Genomic DNA, 27,701 nt, shown 5'->3' with positions numbered 1-27,701 from the left:
GTGGCTGCTAAAATCATTAAGTGAAAGGAAGATATATAATAAATGGGTCAGGCTGATAACACTTGAACCTGCTGAGAGATCTTAACATTGTAAAGGAATGCAGAGCTTCACCTCTGACGTCCACTTGCCAAAAAACCAAACCAACATACCTGAATCAAAAAACAAACAAACAAACAAAACCCAAAAACAACAAAAAACAAACAACACACACACACACACACACACACACACACGCACGCACACACGCACAAAACAAGCAGGGAGGAGAGAAACATGCTGAAAAGCCCAGGTTCTCCAGTGAATAATGTCAAGAACAAAAGGGGGCAGATGTATAGATTAAAAAAGACTTAAGAGACAGATTAGCCAAATGCAGTGTGTGGGATTTGTCTGGATCCTGATACAAACAGATCTACTGTAAAAAGATTTATGAGAAATAGAAAATGTGAACTGTAATGGGAATTTATGGTATTAAAGAAGTATTCAATTTTTTTTGGTGCGCGGTATAATTTTCTAGCTGTAGAGAAATAATTGCGGGAGGTGGAGGATATGACGATGCTATGAGGGGCCTGGATTCGAGTCCAGAGGACAGCTAGTCACATCCCAGACTCACTGACCATCTAAGGACCACTGGCCTCACATCGTCTGTATCCTGAAGCTGGGGTGCCTCCATCCTTCCAGAATGGGGTCAAGGAAGAGACTGGAAACTGTTCTCATTGGCTTCATTAAAAATGAGCAACTCGTTGAGATCTTTTTCGAAATTTGCTTCTAAATCCAGTCCTACCTGACTGAGGTTGGAAGCCTGAAAGAGAAAAAAAAGAAACACACAGATGTCTAAAAAAAAAAAAAGATTAGGACCATTAAATCACTTGTATTTCTTAGGAGTCCCACACGCCCCTCTGCTGAATGCTGTGCTTCCTCAGCCTTCAGGCAGAGGAGGTGGGGAGATGCAGCTGCTACATCAGAATGAATGAGGTTCTGCCTGGTTGTTAGCTGGGATCTGACAGGTGGTCTGTACTGAAGAGCTGGTTTTGAGAGCTTGATGCGAAGTAGATAAAGGAAAATGATCTCTTGAAAGCCCACTCTTTGAAGGAAGGATGACCCTCCTATTGGCCAAGACTAAGACTGTGCCAGGCATTGAGAGGCTCCCTGAATCAACTGTGCCCTGTACCCCAGCTCTATGTGTGGACACAATTTGTGGCTCGTGAACATGTGGACTTGTGGCATGGAGGGAGGGGCAGAGCTGGGCGAAGATGAAAACCTTCCTTAGACACCTCCTAAGAAATGTCTGTATGAGGGAGAGTCAAAACCAGGATATACTCAAGAGTCTAATGTTAAGAATGTCTTGGACAGCAAACTAGCTGAGAGTTGTCTCTCTCTACCAAGAAAGGATAAAGCTAACACAGCCTGCAGGCAGTTCTGGGTGACGTTTGACTCTACTGGGATATTTAGGTGTAACAAAGTCCAAGCATGAGCATCCTGGAAGTTTAATTCATTTCACTTTTAAAAATTAATTCAGTTATATCTGTATTTCTGAGGCATGAAGAACAACAGAAGCATAAATTGTCCTTTCTCTCCGTTTGAATGAGGAAGCCAGACAAAATTGACTGTCCTCAGCGGGTGCAGCCTGCCTATCTGGGACTGAGGATGGGTTTTGTTCCAGGCACCGTTTCCAGCATCCTTCCCTGTCTTGCTTGCCACTCGTTTTGACATCCGGCCCCCGGAATGTGGAAGGTTTTCTTCTGTAATCCTCGTCTTCCTGAGCCCTCTTCAAAAAGGGATTGGTACAATTCTTGCAAAGTTCTGTTGTCCCCCAAATTAGAGGCAAGTGGAGAGGACGTGAGAAGGACGTGGGACATGCCTTTTACCTTGTAAAAATTTTTGTGGTTGAGAAAGATGAGACGCATGTCCCGTACGAACCACGCCATCGTGTACTCTTTCTCAGCCAGCCTTTCCTTCATCAGGTCCAACCACATGGCTTCCTTAAAGGGCTCAGCATAATCTTTCATCTAGGTACAAAGCCACCAGAGGCGTGATGTTAGCACAGCCATCGTGACTAGACGGATGCCACTTAAACACAACACAAGCCTTTATTTCCAGGGTAATAATACGACTACTGTCTGACACCTGCGTGCCAGGCTTGGTTCTAAGTACCACTGCTGTATTAACAGGTGATCTCCACAACTACCTTATAAGATAGATGCTATCATAATTACCCTCATTTTACTCATTTGAAGAAACCGAGAGAGAGAGAGGTAAGGAACCCACCCAAGACGTCACGGCTAAAAAGTGGTAGAGCTGGGACTTGAACCCACAGTTTGGCTCCTGAGTCTGAGCAATTAATCCCTAAGCTATCCTTAAGAGAGACGTTCCCATCTAAGAGAAGGCGAGGCTAGGACCCACGGGGGGCGGGGGGCGGCGAAGCCAGCACAGTGGGGTGGAGTCCGCAGCGCAGCTTCTGCGCTGTAGCATGTGGGACTCATACGTTAAGTTTGTAGGACAAGTTTTACATGAGATGCCTGGAGGGCGAGAATCATCAGATGTGACTTACATTACGTGGGGTCTCCACGAAAAAGGAGCCTTGTGGATGGCAGTAGGCTTTCAAGAGGAGGAATTCACATTTCTGTAAGACATCAAGGCAGCTTTAAATTGAAGTGTGGCTTGTCGACAGTGCAGCCAGCAGCGGCCGGACACACAGCCCCTCCGACCACGTCAGCCAAAGGGCCGTGAGGTGGGGGTTCAGGCTCCCTGTCTGGGCACTGAATCGCCGTCCTCTGAAGCGAGATGTCGAAGGCTCTGTGGCTGACTTCTCACGTGTGAGCGGAAGGACAAGGCTCGGGGTTCCCACTCAACTCACCAGCTGCTCCTCAGGGCTCATCCGTCTTGCCAGGGCCACAGACTTTCTGCGATGCTGCCGACTCCTTGAAGACGCCTTCATCCTGCAGAAGGTGCAACTCCATGGGCTCCTGAGAGGTGGGGCATAAGTGAGCCAGGGCCAGGCCCTGGACACAGCCATCGTTCCTCCAGCTGCCTCTGTCCTCCTTCCAAGAATGGCTGATGGGCACAGCCAGGGCATGAAGGGGACACTTCCCAGAGTCTCCAAGACCCCCACGTGGGGTCTGAGCTGACCACCCCGTCCCATTGAAGGTCAGGGGTAGACGGAGCGTAGTGGGTGGAGGGCCGTGTCAGGGCGAGTGGCAGCCTCTCCTCTCTCTGTCTGAGCGGCTGGGAGCACGAGGAGCCCTGCCCACCAGGCCCGATTGTCTAAAACTGGACCTCAACCCCTGGGGACCTCGGCCTCCATCAGCCCATTGGAACCAGGCCACGTTTCCTGCCTTTTCTGAATAAGCAGAGAACACAGAGAGCTGGCATTTCCCATCTCCATCCCCCTGGGACAGGAGTCTGCTGCAAACCTAGGAAAGGACGCTCCTTGGGGCGGTGGCAGCATGGGCCAGGTGGCCCGGCCACAGGCTCACAGACACAGGGCTGTCACTGAGACCAGGGGGAACACAGGCTGCCACCCATCAGGCTGTTCTGGGTCAGCTGCACCCATCACTCTCACAGGTCCTGCTGTCCTATCTGGAGCGAAGTGACCAGGATCCTGGCGGGTGTGTGCACGAGGCAGGCGGGCTGCGTCTTACTGACCTCTCAGCCTCCGCAGACGGGATGTGACAGTTTTTATGAAAGGCTCTTGGACAAGTGTCGCAGCAAAGCAGTGGTCCCCCTCTACAGCACACCTCACAGTTGCTCGAGGTTTTCTGTTGGAAGGGGAGATAATGCGGGTGCCGCTGGGATCAGCAAGACCCACCGAGCACTGACACCGCGGGGCACGCCGCCGCCTCCCGTCCCCGAGTGGACGCTTTCAACCCCCCGGACTGTGGCGCTCACACGGGATGCTGATGGAGGGTCGGCCTGGCCTTTCAATCCTGCAAGAGCAGGTGCCGAGAACTGTCCCGCAGCCACTTGAGCCACAGATACCAGAGCCAGAAGGGACTGACAGGTCATTTCAGCCCTTTCTGCACAGTGTGGTCGGAGGACCAGCAGCATCAGCATCATCAGAAACGCAAACGGACTGAACAAAATCTGCATTCGAACAGGATTCCAGGTGGTTTGTACATGAATTTGAGCCCAGGCGGCTGGAGCCCACGTGAGGAAACGGTCATTACTGCTGGATAGAGACGCACGAGCCTGAGTAGAGAAGTTCTGCGCCCGCCCCACACGCACGCACGAGAGCGCGCTTTCTTCACACGCAGACCCCGTTGGCACCCCCCTTACATCCTGAGATCTAAGCTCTGGACCTTCGCCCCCCGAGAGACGGTGGAGGGCGAAAAGGCAGGAAATAGACGGACAGCCGCTGGGGCAAAGCTTCAGAGGTCTGGGAATCCGTCCTAAGGAGAGAAAGGCGGCCACCACCGGCACCGTCCACGACATAAGCCCGAGCGCCTGGGGAAGGCTTTCTCCGTTCTCAACACTGACCGCTCAGCCGGAGCAAAAACCCCCCTCGATTTGGGAGTGGTCGCCTCTGCCATAACTGGGGAGGCTTTCCGGCAGCTCCCTCCACTCACTGGGCCCCAGGACTTCATGAAGAGGGCTCCCCCACCTTGCACGTCAGTGGATCTTTCTGGCCTTCCCACCCCGAACTTGCCAGTCTGCCCTTCTTTGTCCTTGAGGTTGACCTCTATGGCCATTCTTGCCCTCTGACTGACCCCTGGCCTGCCCTGGTCCACCATGCAGATGTCAGCTCCCAGGTAGCCCAACCTGCTCACTGCTCCTAGCTGAGACCCTGGGTGGGTCCAGAGCCCTGAGCCCAACCCCAGGTTCTCCTCCCCCCATGCTCTGGAGTGAAACCATTCCTGACACACATGCTGTGACAAAGAAACAGAGAGAGAAAGGACATGCGACTCCATGATCACATTCTATGAGAGTCCAGCTCTGGTTTTCACACTGACCGCTGACAGCTTTCACCCCAGCCTCTTCCTCTCTTGCCAGGTCTGGCCAAGTTGAAAAGAAAGCTCATGCGCTCCCTCCCTCAGTCCCGGGGAAGAGTTCAAACCAGACAGGCCTCGTCTCAGCAAGAGAATCCTCGCCCTGCCCCGAAGCGTCCTCCTCAGCCTCATGCTACACTCCTGCAGGACAGCAGCTGCTGCCCACTTGCGAGGCCTCTGCAGAGGGAGGCTCTCAGAGGCCTAAGCCCGGCAGCCTGCACCTGTTCTGCCTTGGGTCATGGGCGCTGCAGCCCACAGGGCGGCCAGTGTCAGCATCAGGTGTCTTGATGGTTCACAGGTGCTGAGCTATGCGCCAGTGGAGACTGGGTGTACCACAGAGCAATGTGACGCATCGTATGCCGTGGCTGAGGGAAAGGCCTGCATCAGCCCATATGAAGTCAGCACTAACCGTCACCCTCCGCCCAGTGGGGCTCCTGACAGATGAGGCTGAAAGGTCGACTCAAGCGTGCCCCTGGCTGTCACGTACTGACATGTGGAATTATGGGTAAGAAAAAACTATAGTATTGGGGCTGTTAATTAATGATCTGTTTGAAATATCTTTATTGTTTTATTTTTCTGGTTTTAACAGTAATAGATGATTATGATAAAAATTCCACATGTACATAAATGTATGAGAGGCAAATGTCCCCTGTAAAACCATCCCAGAATAGCCAGTTCTTTCAGATACTTTTTTAGTCATAAAGCTACATATTCGTATAAACATATTACTACCGGTTTAAGCTTCCAGACCTTAAAACCCTCGAGTGGTTTTCTACTGGACGAATGTATAACTATGAATCCATGCATTAGTAAAAAAATATACCATTCTGTAGGTGTCTCAGGTAATTTCATAATACTGATAGACATTTTTATGCTTCCTCATCTTTTCGCTGTTACAAGGAGCACCCCTGTACTTATCAGTATGTTTCGAACCAGTATGGAAATGATGGTTTACATGAGAAATGGCACTGGGGGACTATTGCCCTACAAACTTGGAATAGATCCAGCCAGGGGTCAGGCCAGCACCCAAGGCAAGATGGGAGAGGCACTATTGCCTAGGCAGGAGGTTCGCATCTCATGGGAAGCTCATGAACCAGATTTGCGTCTGGAGGACATATCTAAGCGAGTAAAGAAGGCCAAAGAAAAGCAGGTGGCGCCTGCCATTGTCACCTGGAGGGGGGGAGGCTCCACAGAGACAAAGCTCAGTTCAAACACATCACTCTACTAGCCCTCCCAATACTGAGCATGTGGAATTGAGGATGACTTGGTGTTCAATCAAGAATGATCATCTTGCCCTTCCTGTTCTTGTCTATTTCAGTGTCCATATTTGCTTTTCAAACTACGGCACCCAAGTGCTGACACCTTTGCTTTGTCATCATCCAGATATCCAGATCTTTGTCTAAAATACAGGTAGCTCATCCGCTTTTATTCTAATCTTTATTTGAAAGAATTATGTGCTTCCCTATGTCAAATTAGCTAGGAAAATAATGGCAGCATGCACATGTACCGGTGTGCTAAAGCAGTCGTTATGATGATGCAGTGTCTAAATGTGCTGGTGACTCAGGGCTGGGAAACTCGAGGACCGGAAGGTGAGCCTTTGGACGTGAAATGTCCACAACATGGCGACTAGAATGTGGTAGAAATTCACCTGCTATTTACCTCTCTCTTGAGACTTATTCGTGGAGGACAGAACAAAAGTCCTTTCTGAAAGAGAGAAGAGGTCAAAGAATTAGATTCTTCTGGAGGCTTTTCATTTGTAAATATCAAAGTTCCTACTTCCTGGTGAATATTTGTTCCTGGACATGGTACTGGATCTCGAACCCAACATGTCTAAAAGAAAATCGAGCTTCCCCCTCCAACGATTCCGCTGAACTTGATGAAATCATTTTTTCCCTGTTATTCAAACCCAGGACCTGTCAGCGCATCTTTCTCAGTCCCTTTCCCATCCACTTCTTTTATTTTTCATTTCTTTCTCTCTGGATAAAATCCTTATGATTTCGTCCCAGCGAAAGAGCTTCGCGTTAGGTTCTGGGATCCCTAATACTCTGTTGCTCACAGGGACACGCAGAGGAGCCCTGGCCAGTGACAGGGCGGCCGGGAAACACTTCACCGAGGGGTCCACATGGAATAGGGTCTGAGGGAGATATCACAGGGGTCTACGTCTTCACCTACTTTCTTTCCAGTCCACCCGACCCCATACCACCAGCCTATGCTTCTTAAATCTCTCCCGACCTCGAGACCCTTTGCTTGCACATAAAATTCTCCACCATCAATGCCAACCTGTGTTTTCAACTTTATCACCCACATCTTTTTTTTTTTTCCCCCGTGAATGTTTAGCTCTTCCTCAGTCATGCTGTGGAATCCTAACAGGCATCTCTTCACACTTCTGTTACCGACGTTCCACTTATCCCTCAAGAAATCAGACCAGCCACCTGCCCGCCCCTTGTCACTGTCGTACCTCTATCAGCTGTGCCAGGGGCATGCCCCCACAACGCACGCTCTGCTTCCAGTTCTTTGAATGTGCCTTCTTCCCTTCGATTTCAAATTCTCTTAGAGTCAACCAAACCCCCTCTTCATTTTCAATGCACTTCACTGAGGTTCCTGGAAGACAGACGCAGACCCGTTCCAGGACCCTCCTCCATTCTCTGAATTCGCTCTAAGCGTCCAGCCTCCCGATGGTGACGTTCCACCTTTCCGGGTCTCGAGCGGCCCCCTGGGAGGTGGGAGCAGCGGCAGGGGTCCCTGGAGGACTTCTGTGTGGGGACGGGATGGCCTGGCCGCCAGGTGTCTGACTGGTTTGAATATTCCTTCTCAACAAGCTCTTCCCTTTCTGCAGCCTGGCTTGTAGCGTCCATTTGCCCAGCGATTACACACGTGGGTACTCTCCGCCCTTCTAGCGCTGCCTTCACGTAGGGATTCCAAAGAGCAGAATGCCAAGGAACTCACCTTTTCCCATCATCTCCTTATACAAGATCCCTTTTGCCTCACCACAGGTCACAGGAAGTTCGGGAGAGTGAAAATCCACGGTTTCATCTTCGTTTTTTTCTGAAAGTAGGAGAAAACAGTTGAGCGTTACTCAGTCTTCATTCTATTTCCCTCGTGAATTCTCCTTTCCTTGAATTCTAATAATAATAACCACAATATCGATAAAGAGGTCGATGGCGTTGGGGAGCAATCTCTGGTTAATATGCAAGAATCTTTTATTTTGAGTGGGAGATGAGATAGTGTACAGTGGCCTCTAATAAACAAGGCCACCACCGTCAAACACTACGTCACACGAAATATCTTGGTAGGACACACTGGGCTTCTTCAGCGAATGTGTTTTAATTCACAAGCTAATTGGCCGTTCCCCAGTATTCTTTTATCCCATAAGCATCCTGCTTATCCCACTGTGGTGATGGAAGCTGTCACTAAGGGAGGAAGACAACTTTCTGATCTATTCCCCAAAATCTTATGTTTGGCTCAGCCTTACCCACCCACCTCAGCAAGCGGGCCTCCTAGGATGGAGCCCTGAGGAAGGCCTACCTGGGCCTCTGGGACAGGCGATGGGATCCCCACCAGTAAGTAGTGGCCAGCAAGAAGCCTTCTGTGCCAAGTGAGCCATTAAAGAACAGAGCTCATGGAAATGGAAAGCACAGTGGAGGAAATGAAAAGCCTAGCAGAGATAAGGAAGGACAGAATGGGAAAAAAACCTAATTAGTGATTGGGGATTCTAACTCCCGAACACAGAAAAAGAGCACAAGGTGAAAATTATTTGTGGAGAAAGATCAGGGAGCTCTGTGGTCTGTCTGGGGAGCTCTGTGGTCTGTCTGGGAACTCCTATGTTCTGTCTGGTCTGGGGAGCTCTGTGGTCTGTCTGGGGAGCTCTGTGGTCTGTCTGGGGAGCTCTGTGGTCTGTCGGGAGCTCTGTGGTCTGTCTGGGGAGCTCTGTGGTCTGTCCATGAGAAAGAGAAGGCACTGGAGACTCCCATTTTACAGATGCGGGGCTCAGGCTTGGATCTGCAGAGAGGATCCGTGGTGGTCCCCGGACTCCGCGGTGTGGAGCCGGCACGCTGTCCCCGAATCTAGTGCTCGTCCCAAAGTGTCAGAACTACCTCAACGAGACTCCGTATCAGGTCCTCGGTAACGGCACAGAGACACCGAGTTAAGCCGCAGCTGGGGCGGACGTGCCGAGGAGGCAGAAGCGGCTGGTGCTGATGGACACCCGACAGCGATTGTCTGGACTCTTGCCTTCACTAGTGTTTGCTAAGAAGACCAGAGGTGTTTTTTTCTTTCTTAGTGTAACGAACAAAGGACTTGAAATTTTAACCAAGGTCGATTTTAGCTCATGAGAGTCTTTTATGTTCTAGTTGATTCTGTAAAATGAGCTGAATAATACTTATTTGAGGGTTAAATGGTAAAACGTAGAGTCAAGTGCTTTGCCGATTGTAAAGTGACGGACACACTTAAACTGCTCTCAGAGTCTCTACCCACGACGGTGTGCGCGGTGCACAGAGCAAAGACTGCACCTTTAAGGGGCCTCAATTTGCATCGGAGGCGGAATCCGTTTGTACACGTCTTACAACAATCGTCCAGCAGAGGGCAGCAAAAGCCCTGGTTTCGAGAATCAGTCGGGAAAGTGTACCGAAGAAGGGGCACTTTTTCTTTCTTTCTTTCTTTCCTTTCCTTCCTTCTCTCCCTCCTTCCCTCCCTCCCTCCCTTCCTTTCTTTCTCTCTCTCTCTTCTTTCTCTCTTTTTTCTTTTTCTTTCTTTTCCTTCCTTCCTTTCTTTCTATTTTTGGCATTTGTTTACATTTATTAAAAAGATAGCACTTTCTCTCCTGGGTTGCCTTAGGCTGCAGTTTGATGCCGTCCCGTGTTGACTGGGCCTACATGAAGAAAGGGCGCTTTTTCTAGTCCACACAAGTGCATTATGGGTAAACGAAGGCCCTGATATCGGTATTCATCCCTGATGAAGAAGGATGAATAAGGTAGTGACTTGACAGTTATTTAAGCAGAGTGTGTGAGGCACAGAGGAGACGGGAGCACTGAGCAAAACTGACCTACTTCTGACTTTCACACAGTGAGCAGGATGTTCACAGACAGGTAAAGTTGTGGTAAGCACCACAGGGAAAAATACAGGGCTCCCTGAAGGCAGGTCGGGGAGACTTAGACTCACCTGTGGGGCAGAGAATGCATGTATTCAAGGTGAGGCCTGAGGATGTGCAGCAAAGGGAGGGATGAGGATGAGGGGGTGGCTTTAGGGAGGGAGTGAGCGTGTGTGGGTGGGGGGCACACTGAGGGGGCCCTGAGCTGGAAAGAGGGTGAAGAATTTGGTGTCAGAGTGACCCACACTTTGAGAGACCAGGCTGGCGGCGACCCTTGGGGTGTGGGTAAGGACTGGATTACGGGTGTGCATTACGATCTGTTTCTGGCCCCGGGCGCAGGGTACATGTGGCTTTCCCTTTGTGTCAGTTCCTCACGCTGCTTACACTTGTGGAATGTGCACTTGTCTGTGAGCATGATACACCAGTGCTACTCGACACGTGGCCGGTGATGAGACAAGGGTTGACCGGGACGGAGATCAATGTCCCGCTGTCTCCACCGAGGAGGGCTTGCTACGAAAAGTGTGTTCAGGGTCACAGTTAATTTCCAAGCTCCGTACTTTTGCACACCTGCAACAAACAGGCTTGTAGATGGCACCTTGAGTAGCACCTTTTATATTTTAATAATAAGTTAAAGGGGGAAAAATAGGCCCATGTGGCTGATGTCTGCAGGAGGGGAGAGTGACGAGAGAGCATGCTGGGGGAGTAAGTTATAAAAACGGAAGACAAGTGAATGTAGGGAGAGCAGGCTGCGGGGAGGACAGTGACCCCAAGAGGCACGAGACTTCAGAGGGCCAAGCCCAGGGCCTGACCTGAGGAGACCAGACCTGCACCCTTGACTAACACGAGAGGAGCAAGTTCATCCCACCCAGAAACAGGAACACGGCCAGGTTTGGCTCCGATAAGAGCTCTCACCAATTCCTAGAATGAGGGAAGCAGAAGTTTACATTAGAACCTGACTTATGGGTTCGGTCACTGTCTCCTGATCATTTTCGGGTCCTTAGAGAGTTCTGTGTTGAAGACTTGCTTCCTGGTACGCAGGTGTGTAGCGTGGGTAGGCAGCACTCTTAAGGTGCTGTCGTTCACTTGGAGTGTGTCGCACGTGGCACCTTGTCAGAGTGGAGAAGACACGGGCGGAGCGGGCCCAGGAGGAGGAAGGCAAGGACAGTGGGAGCGGGAGTGGATGAGGTCAGGGGGCATGGAGCTTTCAACAGCAGGACAGCAGGCCGGGCCCTGGGGAGCCCCAAGGGCCGGGCTCGGCTTCCCACTCACTTACTCTTTTGGGGGGTATTTTTCTGACAACTTCTTGTTGAACTTGAACAGACATCTATTTCCCTTTCCTTTTCTAAAAAATAAAAAGAGTGAGTAGTCACTTATAACTGTAAACAGAGACTTACATGCTTTATATGTCAACTACTTTAATTTTTCCTGTCTTTCTACCAGTTTGGAGAAAGGTGGCTATGAGTCCTTAGAAAGGGAAAATCATAGCATCGACCAAGGAAAAACAGCAAGCTCATGTTAATAGATGGGGAGGCTGAAAATATGACAGAAGTCAAACGTTTATTATTTATTACAGAAGTCAAGTTATTCTCTATAACATGTAAAATCATGTATATATATTTAATACAAATACTGGAAGTAAATAAAGGATATAGCCTTATCAATGTTACATAGAAAGGGCTTTTAAAACAGAACAGGGCACAGAGTAGTGGTTCCCAATGCTAGGTGACTGCTAGGGGATATTTGTCTATGCTGCAAAATACTCCTTTTTTGGTCTGATTGAAAGAGGCCAAGAATATTGATAAGAATCCCATAATGCACATTATAGCCTCCACGACGAAGAATTATCCAGCCCCCAATGCCAGTAGTGCCAAGATTGTGAAACTCTGGCACAAATTATATTGGAAAGAATAAACTTACTTGTTCGACTCAAATGAACAAAAAATTTCCATAACCAAAAATTTCTCAATTAAGTTACAAGACAAGAACAAAACAAGTCTATGGCCATGCCACCCTGAACGTGCCTGATCCTGTCTGATCTCGGAAGCTAAGCAGGGTTGGGCCTGGTTCGTACTTGGATGAGAGACCACCTAGGAAGACCAGGTGCTGTAGGTGTTAAAAAAAAAATGCTTACTTCTTGGGTGGTAAACACACAATAGAATATATAGATATCAAATGATAATGTACAACTGAAAATTATATAATTATATTAACCAACATTACCCAATAAACTTAATTAAAAAAAAGAAAAAAAAAGAAAAAAAGGAAAAAAATAAAAAGTACAATAAGATAACAAAGGGTTAATTTCCCTAACTGATTAAACAAACAAACAAAAATAGTCTGATACAAAAATAGACAAAGAGGAACAGCTAATTCTCAAAAGAAAAAAATTCTAATGAAACATTTATTAAAAAACAGGTATCTTAATAAAAATAGAATAGATGATGCTACGGTAATTATGGTCCTCCCAGATCTCGGTGGTTTGTTATAGGTGTCAGCAAACTACGGCCTGAGGGCCCAATCGGCCCAAAGCCTGTTTTTGTAAATAAAGTTTTATCAGAATAGAGCCAGGTTCATTTCTTTATATATTTGTCTCTGGCAGCTTTCATGCTACAAGGACAGCATTGAGTAGTTGCAATAGAGACTGTATGGCCAGAAAGTCTAAACTATTTGTTATCTAGTCCTTTATAGAACATTTGCCAAGCACTGGTTTAGAACAACACAGGTTTACTTCATCTTCATGCTATGTATTGATCACAAGTTAGATGGGGTTCCACGTCCTTGACACTCATGAATCTTAAGGACAGAGTAGCCTCTGCTTAGAGCATCACAGATCCCATGGCAGAGAGAAACACAGCACAAGGCTCCTAAAGCTTTGGTTTGGAAGTGACCCTTTCACTTCTGCCCACGTTTCTTTGGCCACGTCAAGTCACATGGCCATTCTTGAGTCTATGGGGCAGGAGTATATAACCTTCTGAAATATTGGTGAGCAGTAACATGAACCATCATAGTGTGTTTAACCACATGCACAGTGCAAAGAAATTCAAAAGGAAACGCTGGTGGAATACCATTCTTTGCTTTTAATTTGCCCAAAACAGAAAAACCTAATTATTTCTAGCGTTGATGGAGATGTAGGTAAACGGGCAGCCATATAATGTTAATGGGAGTCTAAACTGGCAACAATTTGATCATCGGTATGTGCTAATTTTAAATATGCAGACTCAGTGACTAATTCACTTCACTTCTAGAAATTAACCATTAAGAAATACTGCTAAGAATGTGTCCACTTTGGGGCTTGTGACACTCTCAGCTTGAGTCAGAGAGAAGCCCTCAGACTCAGTGGAGCAGTGGTGACTCTACCAGCAGAAACGTACACAGTCGACACTGGGAAGTGGTCATGTGAATCCCCATGGCCCAGCAGAGGTGAACTGCACCCTGAAGACACTTTTTCCAGCATCCATTCTCCGACCAGCTGTTCTCCTTGCTCTGCCCTCACGTCCCTCTTGTCTGCCCTTCTCTCTCCTTCTGCCCTTACCTTTCCATATCCATCCACCTAACTCTGGCTGCTGCACGAGAGATGCTCCCTCATTGAACCTTCAAGTGGCAGTTTCTATCGCCGGCCTTACCCTCAAGTCCAGATGTTTGGGCGCATTTGGTCTTTGCCTTTTGGGCCCTTGTCACCATCTGTGAGCTCGTGGTTGAGTTGTCCTTCCTTTGAGTTGCCTGATCTGCCACTTGGAGTTTCTCTTGGATTCTGTGCTCAGGTGAGGCGGTTCCTGGGCCAAATAGTGATTTGTGAATAGTTTTCATTAGGGTTCCCAATGAAGCTCCTCCTTCTCCTACTAGTGACTTCTGTTCTCATGCTCCCTGTCTCCATTCTATCAGGAAATCCTGGATCCCTGTCCCTAACTTTTATCTTACTGTTTCTCTATAATTACTTCTCTCCTTTCTTGTGTGTATGTTTTTTCTCTCTCTCCAGAGCCACAATACACCTTTCTGTTCTATTTCCCTTTTGACTTCTCATTTTTTGTGTATTACTTACATGTGTATCAGTGAGAATGTAAGCACCATGTCTATTTTGCTCACTGGAATCAACAGGTTTTCTGGATTTTCCTTCTTTTGTGAGGAGGAGTCCTTTGACGAGACAGTCTTGGGGATAGGGATGGGACTGGCCAGGCCCCAGTTGATACTTAGTTGGCCATGTGGCTGAAGAAGAGGCCATGCTGGTCATCTAGGTGAAGACCCTGCTGACCAGGGAGGGAGTGATAACTTCTTGCTTACCTTTTGGGAGGCTTTTTTTCTGTCTTCTTTTTGAACTTGACCGGCTATTTTTTTTTCTCTTTTTTTCTGAAACAGAAAAAAAATCTCTTATGGCTATAAATATTAATCTATAAGCTTGAGATGTCAATACTTTATAAATCAATTTATATTCTGTCTTTCCAACACTTTACGAAAGCAGAAAACCATGAGGCCTATTAAAAAAAAAAGTGCTCCACTTTATTTGGAAATGAGAAAGTTTGAATAAAGAAGTAATGGAGACAAACTAAATTATTAACATGTAATTTAAGCCATTTTTTTTCAAATTTATAACCAGATTTGTTGATTTGTCAAGACTTAGAGAAAATATATTGAGAGATTATCATAAGCCATAAATACAAAAATTTTTTAGCCAAAACTCAAGGCCAGAAATCATAAAGGTAAAAAATAAATTTGACTGTTTAAAAAACTAAAAATGTTCATACTTCAAAATATATCCCCACAGAAGAGTAGATGAACTTGGTGAGAAGTTCCACAAAGAGATAAAAAACATAAAAGTGGAGATAGAAAACATAAAAAAGAACCAGTCAGAAATGAAGAATATAATAACTGAAATGAAGAATACATTAGAGGTAATCATTAGCAGATTAGATGAAGTAGAGGATCGAATCAGCGATTTGGAAGATAAGGTAGCAGAAAACACCCAATCAGAACAGAAACAAGCAAAAAGAATAAAAAAAAACTGAGGACAGTTTAAGGGGCCTCTGGGACATCAAGCATACCAACATTCGCATCATAGGGCTACCAGAAGGAGAACTGAGAGAGCAAAGAATGGAAAACTTATTTCAAGAAATAATACTAAAAAGTCCCCTAACCTGGCAAAGGAGAAAGATATACAAGCCCAGGAAGCACAGAGAGTTTCAAACAAGATGAACCCAAAGAGGCCCACACCAAGACACATCATAATTAAAATGCTGAAGGTTAAAGACAAAAAGAGAATCTTAAAAGCACCAAGAGAAAAGCAGTTATATACAACAGAGCTCCAATAAGACTGTCAACTGATTTCTAAGCAGAAACTTTGCAGGCCAGAATGGATTGGAAGTAAACATTCATAGTGAAGAAAAGCAAGGACCTACAACCAAGATTACTCTACCAGCAAAGCTATTATTTAGAATCGAAGGACAGCTAAAGAGCTTCCCAGACAAGAAAAAGCTAAAGGAGTTCATCATCACCAAGCCAGTATTACAGGAAATGTTAGAGGGATTTCTGTAAGAAGAAGAAAAAAGAAAAAAAAAGAGAAAAATGTGAATACTAACATGGCAATAACTACATATCTAGCAACGATTACTTTAAATGTAATTGGATTTAGATGCTCCAAAAGACAGGATAGTGGAATGGATAATAAAACAAGACCCTTACGTATGCTGCTTACAAGAGACTCACTTCAGACTGAAAGACACACACAGACCAAAAGTAAAGGGATGAAAAAAGAGGTTGCATGAAAATGGAAACAAACAAAAAAGAGCTGGGGTAACACTACGTACATAAGACGAAATGACTTTAAAACAAAGGCTATCACAAGAGACAAAGAAGGACCCAGTTATCCCACTTCTGAGTATTTATCTGAAGAAACCTAGAACACTACTGTGAATCATGTGAATCATTCCGGCATTATTTACAGTGGCTAAGATATAGAGGCCGCCTGGGTGTCCATCGATAGACGCATGGATACAGAAGAAGTGATACATATTTACAATGGTATATTACTTCGCCATAAAAAAGAATGAAATTTTGCCATCTACAAGAACATAGATGGACCTAGAGGGTATTATGCTGAGTAGAATAAGCCAGAGAAAGACAAATGCCATATATAAACTCTAGAGTATAGGATAAACAGACAAACAAACTACAGAAACAAGCTCATAGGTACAGAGAAGATTTTGATGGTTATCAGATAGGAGGGTGAAGGGATGGTTGAATGGAATAGGAGATTAAGAGGTACAAATTAGTAGTTACGAAATTGTCGTGTGGATGTAGTGTATAACATGGAGAACATAGTATTATAATAACTATCTATAGTGTTAGATGGGTCTTGAATTTATTGAGGTGATCACTTCATAAGTTTTATATATATCTAATCACTGTGTTGTACACCTAAAACTGATATAATATTGTATATCAACTATAATTGAAAAAAACATATATAAAAATTTTTTAAATCCCCATAATATTAAAACAAAAAATAGAAAAAACTATAATATAGTAAAATACAGAGGGTTAATATTATTAATCCTCTATATTTGTTAACGAACAGACACTACAAAAATGGGCAAAGAATATAACTTGAAAATTCTTAAAGAAGAAATACAAATAACAAATTTATTGAAAAATCATCTTTAGACCACTAATAATTTTTTTAAAGGCATTGTTTAGTTTTAAGGATACCTTAAATGGCCTTGTCTCTTTCGCTTTGTCTGGAATGGACTGACTGGATTCCCATGAAAGGGAAGTCACATGCTGAGTATGGTGTGGGAATGAGCCTTGGATTTTATGGTTTATGAAGCCAGCCCCTGACCACCTACCTCCATGTAAGAGAGAGAAATAAGTTTTCTTCTGGTGTATGGGTGGTGGTTTGCTGTCATGTGGAGCAAGAAAATCCTAATGGCTGCTGCAAAGTACAGAACATTTTCTATGTTGGAAAAAAGTCACTGTTTTAAAAAGCGCATGGCTTTTTCTGGCTTGGATGTCTCTTGTAGCCTGATGGACATAATGACCAGTAAGAGTAACATCAAATCCACCCTCACAGAAAACAGCAGAGTATTTACACTTACGCTTTTCTCCAGAAGATTTTCCTATAGACACTTTACTTCCACGATCCAGGGAATCTAGAAAGTAATGCAAAAGAGAGTAATTTTTAAATAAGCAATATTTATTGACCACACTCATTTCAGACAATATTGAGTTGACAAAAATTTGACAGTATTATTTCTGTCCCTTCCTTTCTGATGGAGAATCATGGTTCTTGAAGATCGTTCTAGGGATCAGGATGCTAGTCTTGTGTCTGCCAATCTTTATCAATGGACTTTTCTAAAAACCCATCCATCTCTTACATGTCTCCATGTTCTCATCTTTAAAACTGAATAAATTACTCAAACTTCTCCAAAGGTGGCTGTGAAAATTTATCCATGAGAAAATTTGAAATATTACCATAGAAGTCCATGCAACGTGGGGAAACTGTTAAAATGATCATCTGTTTTAAAGTGGCCGAATTTAACATATTCTTTGTAATGATAATTAAATATTTGTTATTTGTGAGTCATGTTTGTCATGTGGGAGTTTTGTATTTGTGACACAGTGACCAAATCACCCACAAATATAAGCATGTTCAGCCTCTTCCCCACTAACAGTAGGGACGGTGAGTGAAATAACATGCACCGTTTTACTCACACATGCCCACAATGATGTCCCTGCTCATGCTCGGTCACACTATTACATTTGTGTTGATGATGAAATGTTCTCTTCCCAATTGTCCCAGAAAGGTCATGTGAGAAATATGGAGATTGAAACCATATTTCAAAAACTTGAATCCATGGAGGGAAAAACTTGATCCATGGCTTGGGCACTTTCAATAACATACCAAGAATACGCTTAGAGCATGAATTCTCAGCAGTGGTGATGCTGCCCCCCAAAATTGGTTCTTGGGGTGGGGGAATCTTACTTTTTTTTTTTGTATAAGACACAAATAAATATACATAGTCCACAAATCAATATATAATATATTCATGATATTACAATATTGTGGGGTTTGGTCTTTATTAGGATAAAACATCTAAGGGGGCCCCCCCTAGGGCAGTGATAATGAAAAAAAGGGTTGAGAAACTCTGGATTAGAGTAAAACAGTTCTGAATCTGGTCTCCTAAGGACTGCATGCTGAGACTTGCAATTCCCTCATCTGTACCTTGCACGATTCTTGGTGGTGTGCTGGGTGGCTCCTGGGATGTCTTTCCTTCATTTGTTTCTGAAGCATCATCACTGACCTCTGGAAAAAAAAAAAAGACATTTCTTTCAGACCTCAGTAAATTCCAGCTGGAAAGTTTCGTGGGGACTCTCCCAGAGATCCAGGAAGGATCTTGCACACTCTAGAGCTATAGGTGGGAGGTTCCAGATCTTGCCAGAGCCTCCATGATGCCCTCCTGAGAATGCATCTACCACTGGGTCTGTCTCCCACTCAGGGGACAGCAGAGCAAGGCTGGTCAGCAGTGGTTCTTCTAATGGAGACGTCTAGTGGGACAGCAGTCATCTGAACCCCTGGACCAGAGGCTCAAAGTGAGGCAAACCACTGGGAGGTATTGAAAACCTTTTCAGGAGATCCTTGAGGTCAAAACTGTTTTCAGAATAAGGTGTTCTTTGCCTTTTTCCACTATGTATATCTTTGTATAAATGGAGCAAGAGCCAGGTAGGTAAAACTGCTGGTGCCTTAGTAGAAATCAAAGAAGTGTTCCTAAGCTTTAGGAATAGTCATTGTAGTCTTCCCCATCAACAAACAAACAAACAAACAAACAAAACAAAACAAAAACCACGTTATTTAAGAATCTTCTTGATGAACCAGTACAACTTACTAATTCTATTCAATTTCTCTCCTTGAGTATATCTTTTAATAGTCTTGGTGAAAAACTGGAGAGTACATATAAAGCTGTTCACTGCATCTTGCAGTACCATGATCATCTCAAGAAAATGGTTGTGTGACTGTTTGAGATGCAATACACTGTAGAATTCAGTGACCCATATTTTTCAAATGTCCATAATATTAATAAATCTTGCATGAGATGATGTATTCAAAATGAAAGTAGCATTATGCATTTTATTGCAACAGAGTATGAAAAGTTCATTGATGTGGTTTCAGATTCTACATTTACAATTAACCTTTAAGAAACTACCACTTGTTGAGTTCTGGTGTCATATCAAAGATAAATATCCACAGATATCTCAAAAGATTGTTAGAATACTCCAACATTTTTCAACTACAGATCTGTGTGAGGCTGGATTTTCTTCCTATATTTCAACTGAAGCAACGTATCACAACCGAGCATAGAAGCAGATGAGTCCGGCTATCTTTGAATAAGCCAGATATTAAAGAGATTAGCAAAGGAGGAGGGAAAAAAATGGCATAGACGATAGAGGCTTTGTTCATCCTTCTTGTGACCAAATTGAAGTTGTGACAGAATCACGGAGCAAACAGCAAGGAAGTTCGCCTGGGATCTAGATGAACAAGCCCTACAACTGGGGAGAGAAATAAGAAATCACCCTGCAACAGGAGGAGGTAGGACGGGCTGAGGATGCAAGGCTGCCAGTCCCCAGCGGCTGTGTGGGACAGAGGCCTTAGCAGAGGCTGCGGTAGCTGCAGACGCATCTTGAATAGGCCGTGGTGACAGACCTGCTTGCTCTGAGTGCCAGCGCCAGGTTGGCTGTGCAGAGGGCACCAGGGACTTACAGGGGAACACTGAGTTGTTGGAGTGAAGGCCAAAGGCTAGGGTCTCTCCAGGGCAGAAGTGCCTGCGGTATCCATTGTTCCTCTGTTGAATCTCCACACTCCCAGTGCACAGACTCAGCACGCTATAGCTGAGATGTCATCAAACTGGGTAACAGAGGTCGCTCTGCCCAGAGGATTCCCTGAAACTCTTCCTTCCCCAACTCATGGTCCCACCCAAGCCACATACAGGTGAGTCTTCAGCAAGCCAGGTGCTCCTTGCTGAGCAGAGACAAGACTCACACTAGTGGCAGCTGGCCTCAGTTTCTGCTATGGTTTCTTGAGGCAACTATAAGCACAGCATCTGTGGATTGCTTGCTGAATCCTAACAGGTGGCTCTGGAGGGGCACAGGATGGGGCTCAACTTGTTACTTCTCTGTCACTCTTGTCACACCTCACCGTTTTTTCCCTATTAGCTTTAGACATCTACCTAACCCTGTGCTGCTGCACGAAAGGTCCTCCCACACCGAGCCTTCAAATGGCAGCTTCTGTCACCAGCCTTACCCTCAAGTCCAGATGTTTGGGCCCATTCTTCCCTTGCCTTTTGGGCCCTTGTCACCACTTCCACGTTCCTGGTTGAGCTGTTCTTCCTTTGAGTCACCTGATTCACCTCTTGGAGCGTCTCTTGGATTCCGTACCCAGGTGAGGCGGTTCCTGGGCCAAAAGTGATTTGTGAATGGTTTTCATTGGAGTCCCCAGTAGACCTCCCCCCACACCCATTAGAGACCTTCTTTTTCATTCCCCATCCCCCAGACTTTGAGATCTCTATACCCCTGTACCTTACTTTTCTCCTGCTATTACTCTGAAATTATATATTTTTTCTTAGGTACACCTTTCTTTTTCCTCCAAACGCACTATCTGGTCTCGCTCTTTGTACAACCTGTTGAAATCAGCCAGATAAATTTGGGAGAACCCCAGAGCAGGGGGGCTTATTTCCTGTTTCTTATCTGAGCTACACCTGCTGTCAGGAGGTGACCTCATCTAAGTAAAGATGGCCAGGTGGTTTGTTTCAACAGAGGGGCCTTATAAAGTACCTCTTCAGGTTCCCCAGGGCCCGCGTGTGGTATGGGAGAGATCCAGGGACCCCTAGGTGCTTCTAGTGGGGAATGGGCAAGGTTTCAAAGAATCGAGAGGCAGGAATCTTCCAGTGGAGGATGAAGCTGAGACAGAGGATGTGCAGTGTGGAGGAGGGTGGGGTGAGGGTGGAAGGTGCTTGGGGAGTATGCTTCATTGTTGAAAGAAGAGATCATAATTTTAATTGGCTGTGGACTTCAGATGCTGGCCGCTGTGGGGTGACCATGGTCCAGTGGAACAAGAATATCTCCACGGAGGCCTGGGAGGCTGCACACGTGGCACAGATACATCTCCTCCTGGCAGGTGAGCTTATTTTATTTTATTTTATTTTTTAACATCCAAGTGCCATTTCCAGAGGAAGCAGGAGTGACAAAAAGTTAGAGAGGAAATACCAGGACCTGCAGGGAGTTCAATAATGATAGTTAATAAATATTTATCAAAAACATAAAACAAAAAACTGGGATAACCCCAAAGAGCCTAAAATTTGGCTTTAATTGGCAAGTTCAATGTTTCTTCCCTATCACAAAAGGAGGGTTTCAGAGAAGTGAGAACTGTTACAAAAAATAAATAATACCATTTTTTTACATACAACAGTATATTTTCAGCATGACTAAGTGTGTTCTTTTTTTCCTCTAAAGTTTGTATATCTTTTTAGGTGTTTTTAGTATTTTTAATAAAGGCGATTAATTAAATATAAAATAATGAGACTCTTAGAAATATCCTTGTAAAAATTTTCATTTAAATATCACAGGAAGAAAGACAAATCTGGAAGGGCCTGGCATCTCCTTCTCTTTCTGGTAGCTTAGCAGAGAGAAGTCTCCGCAGGTTGGAGTTCCCCAGGCAGGACCAGCCCTGGGACCCCAGAGGCTCCCCCTTTCTAACAAGGTCACTCCTCTGACCAAGGAGTGTGTGCTGTTGTACAGTCACATAAATGTTCCTGTCTGGTCCCAGAAACATGTAGAGCCTCTCAGTACTGGAATGCTGGTCATAGGGCATGCAGGCCATCTATGTCTGCCCTAAACTTGGGATAAGAAAAATTTGGAGGATTGCGAGGGTTCTGCTTCTCTGCTGTGAGATTTCTCTCCAATAACCCTCAGTTCATATCAGCCCCGTGTGCCGATAGTGGTACCTGTGACTCCTTCGCATAACACAATAATAAATTTGTAAACGAGCCTTTGTCAGATCATTCTCCAAATTATGGGATACAGAAAATATGGTTTCTTTCTCTCTTTTTTTTTTTAATTCAAGAAATAATTAATGCCTCATGTGTGCCCAGAGATCACCATCTAGCCTAGAAGAGACACATTACATAAGTAAATACAATAGAGTATGTGGGATCTTCCCAAAGGGCCGGTGCTGGATGCTAATAGAAACACACGATGGGACCAACTTAGCGAATTTAGGGAGTCAGAGGATGCCGTCTTGAAGAAGACACTGAAGCCAACTCCAGTGATGAGTATAGGAGACAAAGCCAAACGTTTATGGGAAGTAGTGTAGAGTAAGGATGTAGCATTCAAAGAGAGAAAAGCGCCAAGGATCAAAGAGGAGAGAAGAGAGATGAGAGGAGAGAAAGGGAAGAGCTGGAGTTTTGACGAAAGAGATGGAGCTGGAGGGGAAAGGAAGAGTCCGACTGGAGAAAGGTTTGACAATCACACGAAGAACTACGAGCATTATGCGAACAGCAATGGGTGGCCACGGCCGAATTTTAAACGTGGGAATGAAATCACGAGATTTTAATTCGGAAAGAAGAGATGGAATCGATAGGACTTGTCAGTGTACTAAGGCAGATCATCAGGGAGTCAAGGATGACTTAGTTTTTGGCTTGGCCACTGGGTAACTCATTTTAAGTGAAATAATTCTCCCCAAGGGTCTGTGAGGCCTACGTCATCTAGCCCCTCTCGAACTTCTCATCTGCTACCACCTTATTCTTTCCTCGTCATCACCCAGCAACACTGGCCGTTCCTCCCAGCCTCGGCTCCTTCTCACCTGCGAGTCCCTCTTCCTGAATTGTCTAGTCTAAAGCGACTTCTGCCCCCAGCTGCAAATCACTTTTGTAATCTTATCCTTAAAATTCTTTCATCTTGTCCTCACTATCTGAAGTTCTCTTGTTTCTGTGCTTTCTGGCTTATATTCTTTCTCTCTCATAACCAGAATGTAAGCTCCAGGAACTTTCTTTCTCTTCTTTTAAAAACTCTACTGTCAACTCTCAGAATGAATATATACAGAATTAAGGCTCACTGTTGAATCGAGGTCTGAATGATAACTAGAAGATTAGTTTTTAGGTGAAGATGATGAATTCAATTTTAGAAATATTTAGATTGGAGTATCTTCGGGACACATACCAACAGGGTGACCAGTGTGCAGTTGGCTGTATGTTTCTTGAAGACAAATCTGAGGTGGAGATTTTGATTTGAGAGTCATCAGCAGAGAGGTGGTTACGGGAGTCTTAAGAGTGGTTGATAAAGCTCAGGAAGTGTGACTTGAATAATCTGAGTAGTTTACACTAAACCAAGGAGGCTCATGTGAAATACACGCGGTGAGAGGGAGAGAGCAACTTGTCTTTCCTCTCTGCCCAGGAAGATCAGTCACCCTTGGGGAAAAGTCACAGAACTAACTTACTTCTATGAAATGTCTCAAAAGGGTCCAAACCCTGTGATTCTGAACAATGGAATCATGCTAAGGACAAACTAAGTGAGGGAAAAGGAGCATTAAGCCATTGGTTTCGGCTGCCACCTGCTGCTTGGTGCTTCTCCGTCATTGCTATAGTTGTCTACATAGGCTATCACCTCCTATTCATTATTTAACCCAGCCGGCCTCTGCCTCCGTTACCAGTAAAATTGCTCTGGAGTCTTCCAGAGATACCATGCAGTCAAATCCAAGGTCTGCTTCTTTGCATTTATCCTAATTCCTCAGCATAGTCAACTATTCCCTCTTGATTTGCTGACGTGTTCTCTCCAAGTGCTCCTCCCTCCTCACTGGCCTCTTCCCTCAGTCTGCTTGGCTGCATTCCTCTTCCAGGATTTATGAAGGCGATTTATGAAGGATTTATGGGTTCTTCTTTTCTCCCATGGATCTGGATACTTTCTTTTTGTCAATGACTCATATTTATATCTTTGGATTGGATTTTTTCTTGAGTGCCAGATTGGCACGTCAGGAGAGAATTAAACCTCCTTGAGTTCTCAGTGCTTCTGTCAGAAGCCCCAGTTTCCTGAGATATGGAAGTGTATACAGGGAATGTTTGCTTTCACTTCCCCTAGAAACATTTTACTTTTCACATACTATGAGAATTAGGTCTATAGTTATTTGTCTAGTTAATTGCTCTGATCGAAAAGAATAATAAAACTTCTCATCTCTTGACATGGCTAAGTGGTTGCAGACAGGGCTAGGTTCCTCGGTTAAGTCCCAAAGTACCAGGACTACTGGAGCAATCTTTCATTAGGTAATTACATGTCAAAAGGGGTGAAGACTTTGAAGAGATCTCTAAGTAAAAGACAAGAACACCTAGTGTTTCTATGATTGGTGGAAAAACACATTTAAATTCCACATAATTAGAGTGAGGATCCAGGATTTTTTCAATCCGATTTCAAAGCAGAAAGTTTTAAAAATCCTCCTTTCAGAAGGAGAGGAAGATGGCTGTCCTTGTCCCATGCAAAAAGAGAAAACCCATCATTCCTCCTTCCTTGTCAATAGAATGTAATCTGCCACTCACACAGAAAGGGTCTATCAGCTCTATTCTTGCTGCCTGTAGGTCTGCATGTGGGGTATAAATACTGCATTGTTATCCTGGCTGTTGAACTGGTTGTGAATATCAATAAAGAATTCTTTTCCTTGACCCAGGTCACTTGTGTTTCTGTAGGAGTCATATATATATAAAGAACATGCCTGAGCAAGTGGGGTAACATCTCACTCCTTCACAGTTCTTGCCAAAGCACATCCCTGGCACAACTACATAGATGGTTAGCATACTCTTGAAACGGACAGGTCAAAACTGAATTTTAAAATTTCTCCCCAAATATATTTGCACCCTCTCTCAGCAATAGGCACTGCATTCACCCAGCCATTAGAGCTAGAAATAAAAGAGCAAGCCTTGGCTCTCTCATTCTTTGTCTCATCCTCAGCTTCCAAGGTATCAAGTTCTGCCAACTTCATTGCCAAACGTATCTTGACTTGGCCCTTTTCTCTCCATCTCTACTGCCAGCTCTGAATCCAGGCTACTATCAACTCTCATGGCCTCAGCTCTCCAGAAGGTCACCCTGCTTCCATTCTTTATTTCCAATTGATTCTTTTCACAGCACCAAAATCAATCTTGTCAAGTTTTAAGTTGGATAGTGTCGCTTCACTGATAGATCACGTCAATGGTTCCCCATCGCATTTAGAATAAAATTCTACTTCCCACACCTTGACCTACAGACATGGGCTGCCTCCTGCCTCCAGCCTTCTCTCGTACTCTCCTCTTACCTCTTGGAACACTTTTTTTCTTGTGTCTCTTTCTTGGAGTTGACCAGCTATATCTTTTTCTTTTCTTCCCTAAAAAGAAAGAATACAGATCATCTTCTATGGCTACACGCATGGATCTGCCAATCTTATATGTTGACAATTTCCAGCTTTTACTTATGGTCTTCAAATCACAGTGGCCAGGAGGGTATTGGTGATCTTAGGTAATGCTGCTTCATGAAGTAATAGGGGGAGAAGAAATTCTAAAGTGGCAGGAGAGGGATAGATGTGAAGATAAGGAGACAATGAGTGTAGGTAACTCATTCTAGAAGCTTGGCTGTGAGGAGGGAAGGGCTGTGCAGGCAGCTGAAGTGAGGTGAGGATCAAGAGGAAGTTCTTTTTATGAGCTGGGATAGGCTTGGGCCTTGGCTGGATGCAGATCTGTGTGAGAGGAAGATGCTGAATTCTCAGGAGACAGAAGGGATTGTGGACACTGTTAGGGAAGGTGGAAGGGTTGCCTTGGAGAGAAGGAGGGAATCAGAGAGGAGGGGACAGACCCAGTTAGGGTTTGTGGGGTTGGTAGCCCAAACTGAGGGGATTTCCATCTGATTCCTTTCTATGCAATAGGAGGAAAAGAGATCTTTTGAGCAAACAAGGAGGCAGTGAGAAGATCAGAAGTTTGCAGCTCAAGGTCTGAGAGGAACATTGCAGGAAGTGGAATTGTCACACAGTGTGGAGGTACCATTTGCACCAGAATCGTGAAGACACAGTGGGTGCACTCTGCCCTTCCGTGTGCCTCTCCCCAGTACTGCCTGTTTTCAGATGCAGCATGCAGGAAATAGTAACAGGTGCCTCCAAGACTTGCCAGAGCATTCTGGAGAAGACAGAGAGTCAAGGCAGGTTAAGTATTGGAAATGTTATTGAAGCAATGAACCTTGGACCTTAAGCTGGTATGAAGGCAAATGAAGAAAGGCAGATGATGGATTGGAAAAGGGAAAGGCCAGGGGACCAGTCAGCCCAATGAGGATGAAGGACAGATACAGAGAGAACACACTGTAAAAGCAAATGAGGAGAGGATAATTTTGAATTAATTTTTGAAGATGAGGCTGAGGAGGAGAGATCAAAGGTTGAACAATAGCAAGGAGCAAATGTCAAGGGTTTGGTGTTAAAAAAATAAAAAGGGAATTCTTGCTCTTCCCATAAGCGACCTGAGGTGACCTCTGAAAACGGTCCACTATTCACTTGACCCAGAAAACTCCACAAATTCATGCAAATCAAGAGGTTCAAATCTTCATGTTCACTTTAGGAACACCCGTGAAAATGCCCAGGCCATCAAGGGTATGCATACCCAAAAAGCCACAAGTATTTGAAGGATGTCACTTTATAGAAGCAATGTGTGCTGTTCCATCGTTATAATGCTGGAGTTGGTAGGTGTGGGGTTGGATGCTGGGTTGGTGGCCCAAAAAGAGTGTTGAATTTCTGCTGCACATGCTTAAAAATGCAGAGGAATGCTGAACTTAAGGGTTTAGATGTAGATTCTGTGGTCTCTGAGCACACCCAGATGAACAAATCCCCAAGATACTGCACAGAACTTACAGAGCTCATGAGGGAGTTAACCCTATCTGGGCTCTCCCTGCCACCCTGAGATGATTCCTCCCTGACAGGGAGCAGGTCGTGCCTATACTGGAAGAGGAGATGGCACAGAAGCGAAGGATATCCCAGAAGAAACTGAAGAATCAAGAACTTATGGTCCGAGAGTAAATTCAGCATCAAATAAGTGCTAACGAAAGTAAAAAAAAAAAAGAATTCTTAAATTAATTATTGGGAAGTTGAGCCAGCCTTGAATGATGAAAGGGACTGTGGATTGCTTTTGGGCATGGGAGGCCAAGCATTGCTGGAGGAAAATGTCATTGGAAATGAGCAGACGAAGGACTGGAGAGGTCAGGTGTTGGATGGGTCTGTTATCCACGTGTCCCTCAAAGGTGCCCAGGATAATGGCAGGACTTGAAATGACAGAAAAACTCTAAGTCGGCTTTCGAGGTCTGCTGGGGAGTTGTGGGAAACTAATGGATGATAGTGATGAAGAAGGAGAGAATGTTTCACTTGAATGGTTAAGCCTAAAAAAAAAAGAGAGAATTGGGGAGCAAGGGAGCTGGCCGGGGGCAATGGGGAGCAAGGGGCGGATATCCAACCTGCCTTCCACCATGTGGTGAGTGATAGCAGAGAACATGCAGCCATGCTTAAGAAAAAGCAATGTCCTCTTGGAGAACCCACTTCCAGGTAAAGAAGGAGACACGACTAACCCTCTAAGAAGCTGTGGATATAGGGGAGCTTGGTGATTTCA

General features: G+C 45.0%; 1 protein-coding gene and 1 pseudogene across 3 annotated transcripts in view; one reads left to right on the top strand and one right to left on the bottom strand.

Moving 5' to 3' along the window:
• Window positions 1–443: 443 nt before the first annotated feature.
• Window positions 444–27,701, bottom strand: part of SP110 (SP110 nuclear body protein) — a 37,258-nt gene continuing 10,000 nt past the window's right edge. For all 3 annotated transcript variants that reach the window (XM_039856008.1, XM_039856010.1, XM_039856007.1), the window contains 15 exons: window positions 25,382–25,450; window positions 20,354–20,503; window positions 18,281–18,361; window positions 17,154–17,207; window positions 14,347–14,412; window positions 13,692–13,841; window positions 11,342–11,410; window positions 7,929–8,027; window positions 7,441–7,583; window positions 6,642–6,686; window positions 3,643–3,755; window positions 2,855–2,963; window positions 2,549–2,620; window positions 1,866–2,006; window positions 444–799 (listed from right to left, as the gene is read on the bottom strand). In XM_039856008.1, the coding sequence (XP_039711942.1) occupies window positions 686–799; window positions 1,866–2,006; window positions 2,549–2,620; window positions 2,855–2,963; window positions 3,643–3,755; window positions 6,642–6,686; window positions 7,441–7,583; window positions 7,929–8,027; window positions 11,342–11,410; window positions 13,692–13,841; window positions 14,347–14,412; window positions 17,154–17,207; window positions 18,281–18,361; window positions 20,354–20,503; window positions 25,382–25,450 (1,475 nt within the window). In that variant the 3' untranslated portion in view covers window positions 444–685. The remainder of the gene's footprint in view (window positions 800–1,865; window positions 2,007–2,548; window positions 2,621–2,854; window positions 2,964–3,642; window positions 3,756–6,641; window positions 6,687–7,440; window positions 7,584–7,928; window positions 8,028–11,341; window positions 11,411–13,691; window positions 13,842–14,346; window positions 14,413–17,153; window positions 17,208–18,280; window positions 18,362–20,353; window positions 20,504–25,381; window positions 25,451–27,701) is intronic.
• Window positions 12,062–12,180, top strand: LOC120597221 (uncharacterized; annotated as a pseudogene).

The sequence above is a fragment of the Pteropus medius genome, unplaced genomic scaffold (genome assembly GCF_902729225.1).
Source record: "Pteropus medius unplaced genomic scaffold, Ma_sr-lr_union100, whole genome shotgun sequence".
NCBI classification, from domain to species: domain Eukaryota; kingdom Metazoa; phylum Chordata; class Mammalia; order Chiroptera; family Pteropodidae; genus Pteropus; species Pteropus medius.
The sequence above is the reverse complement of the archived record's forward strand: the minus strand, read 5'-3'. Positions and strand labels throughout refer to the sequence as shown.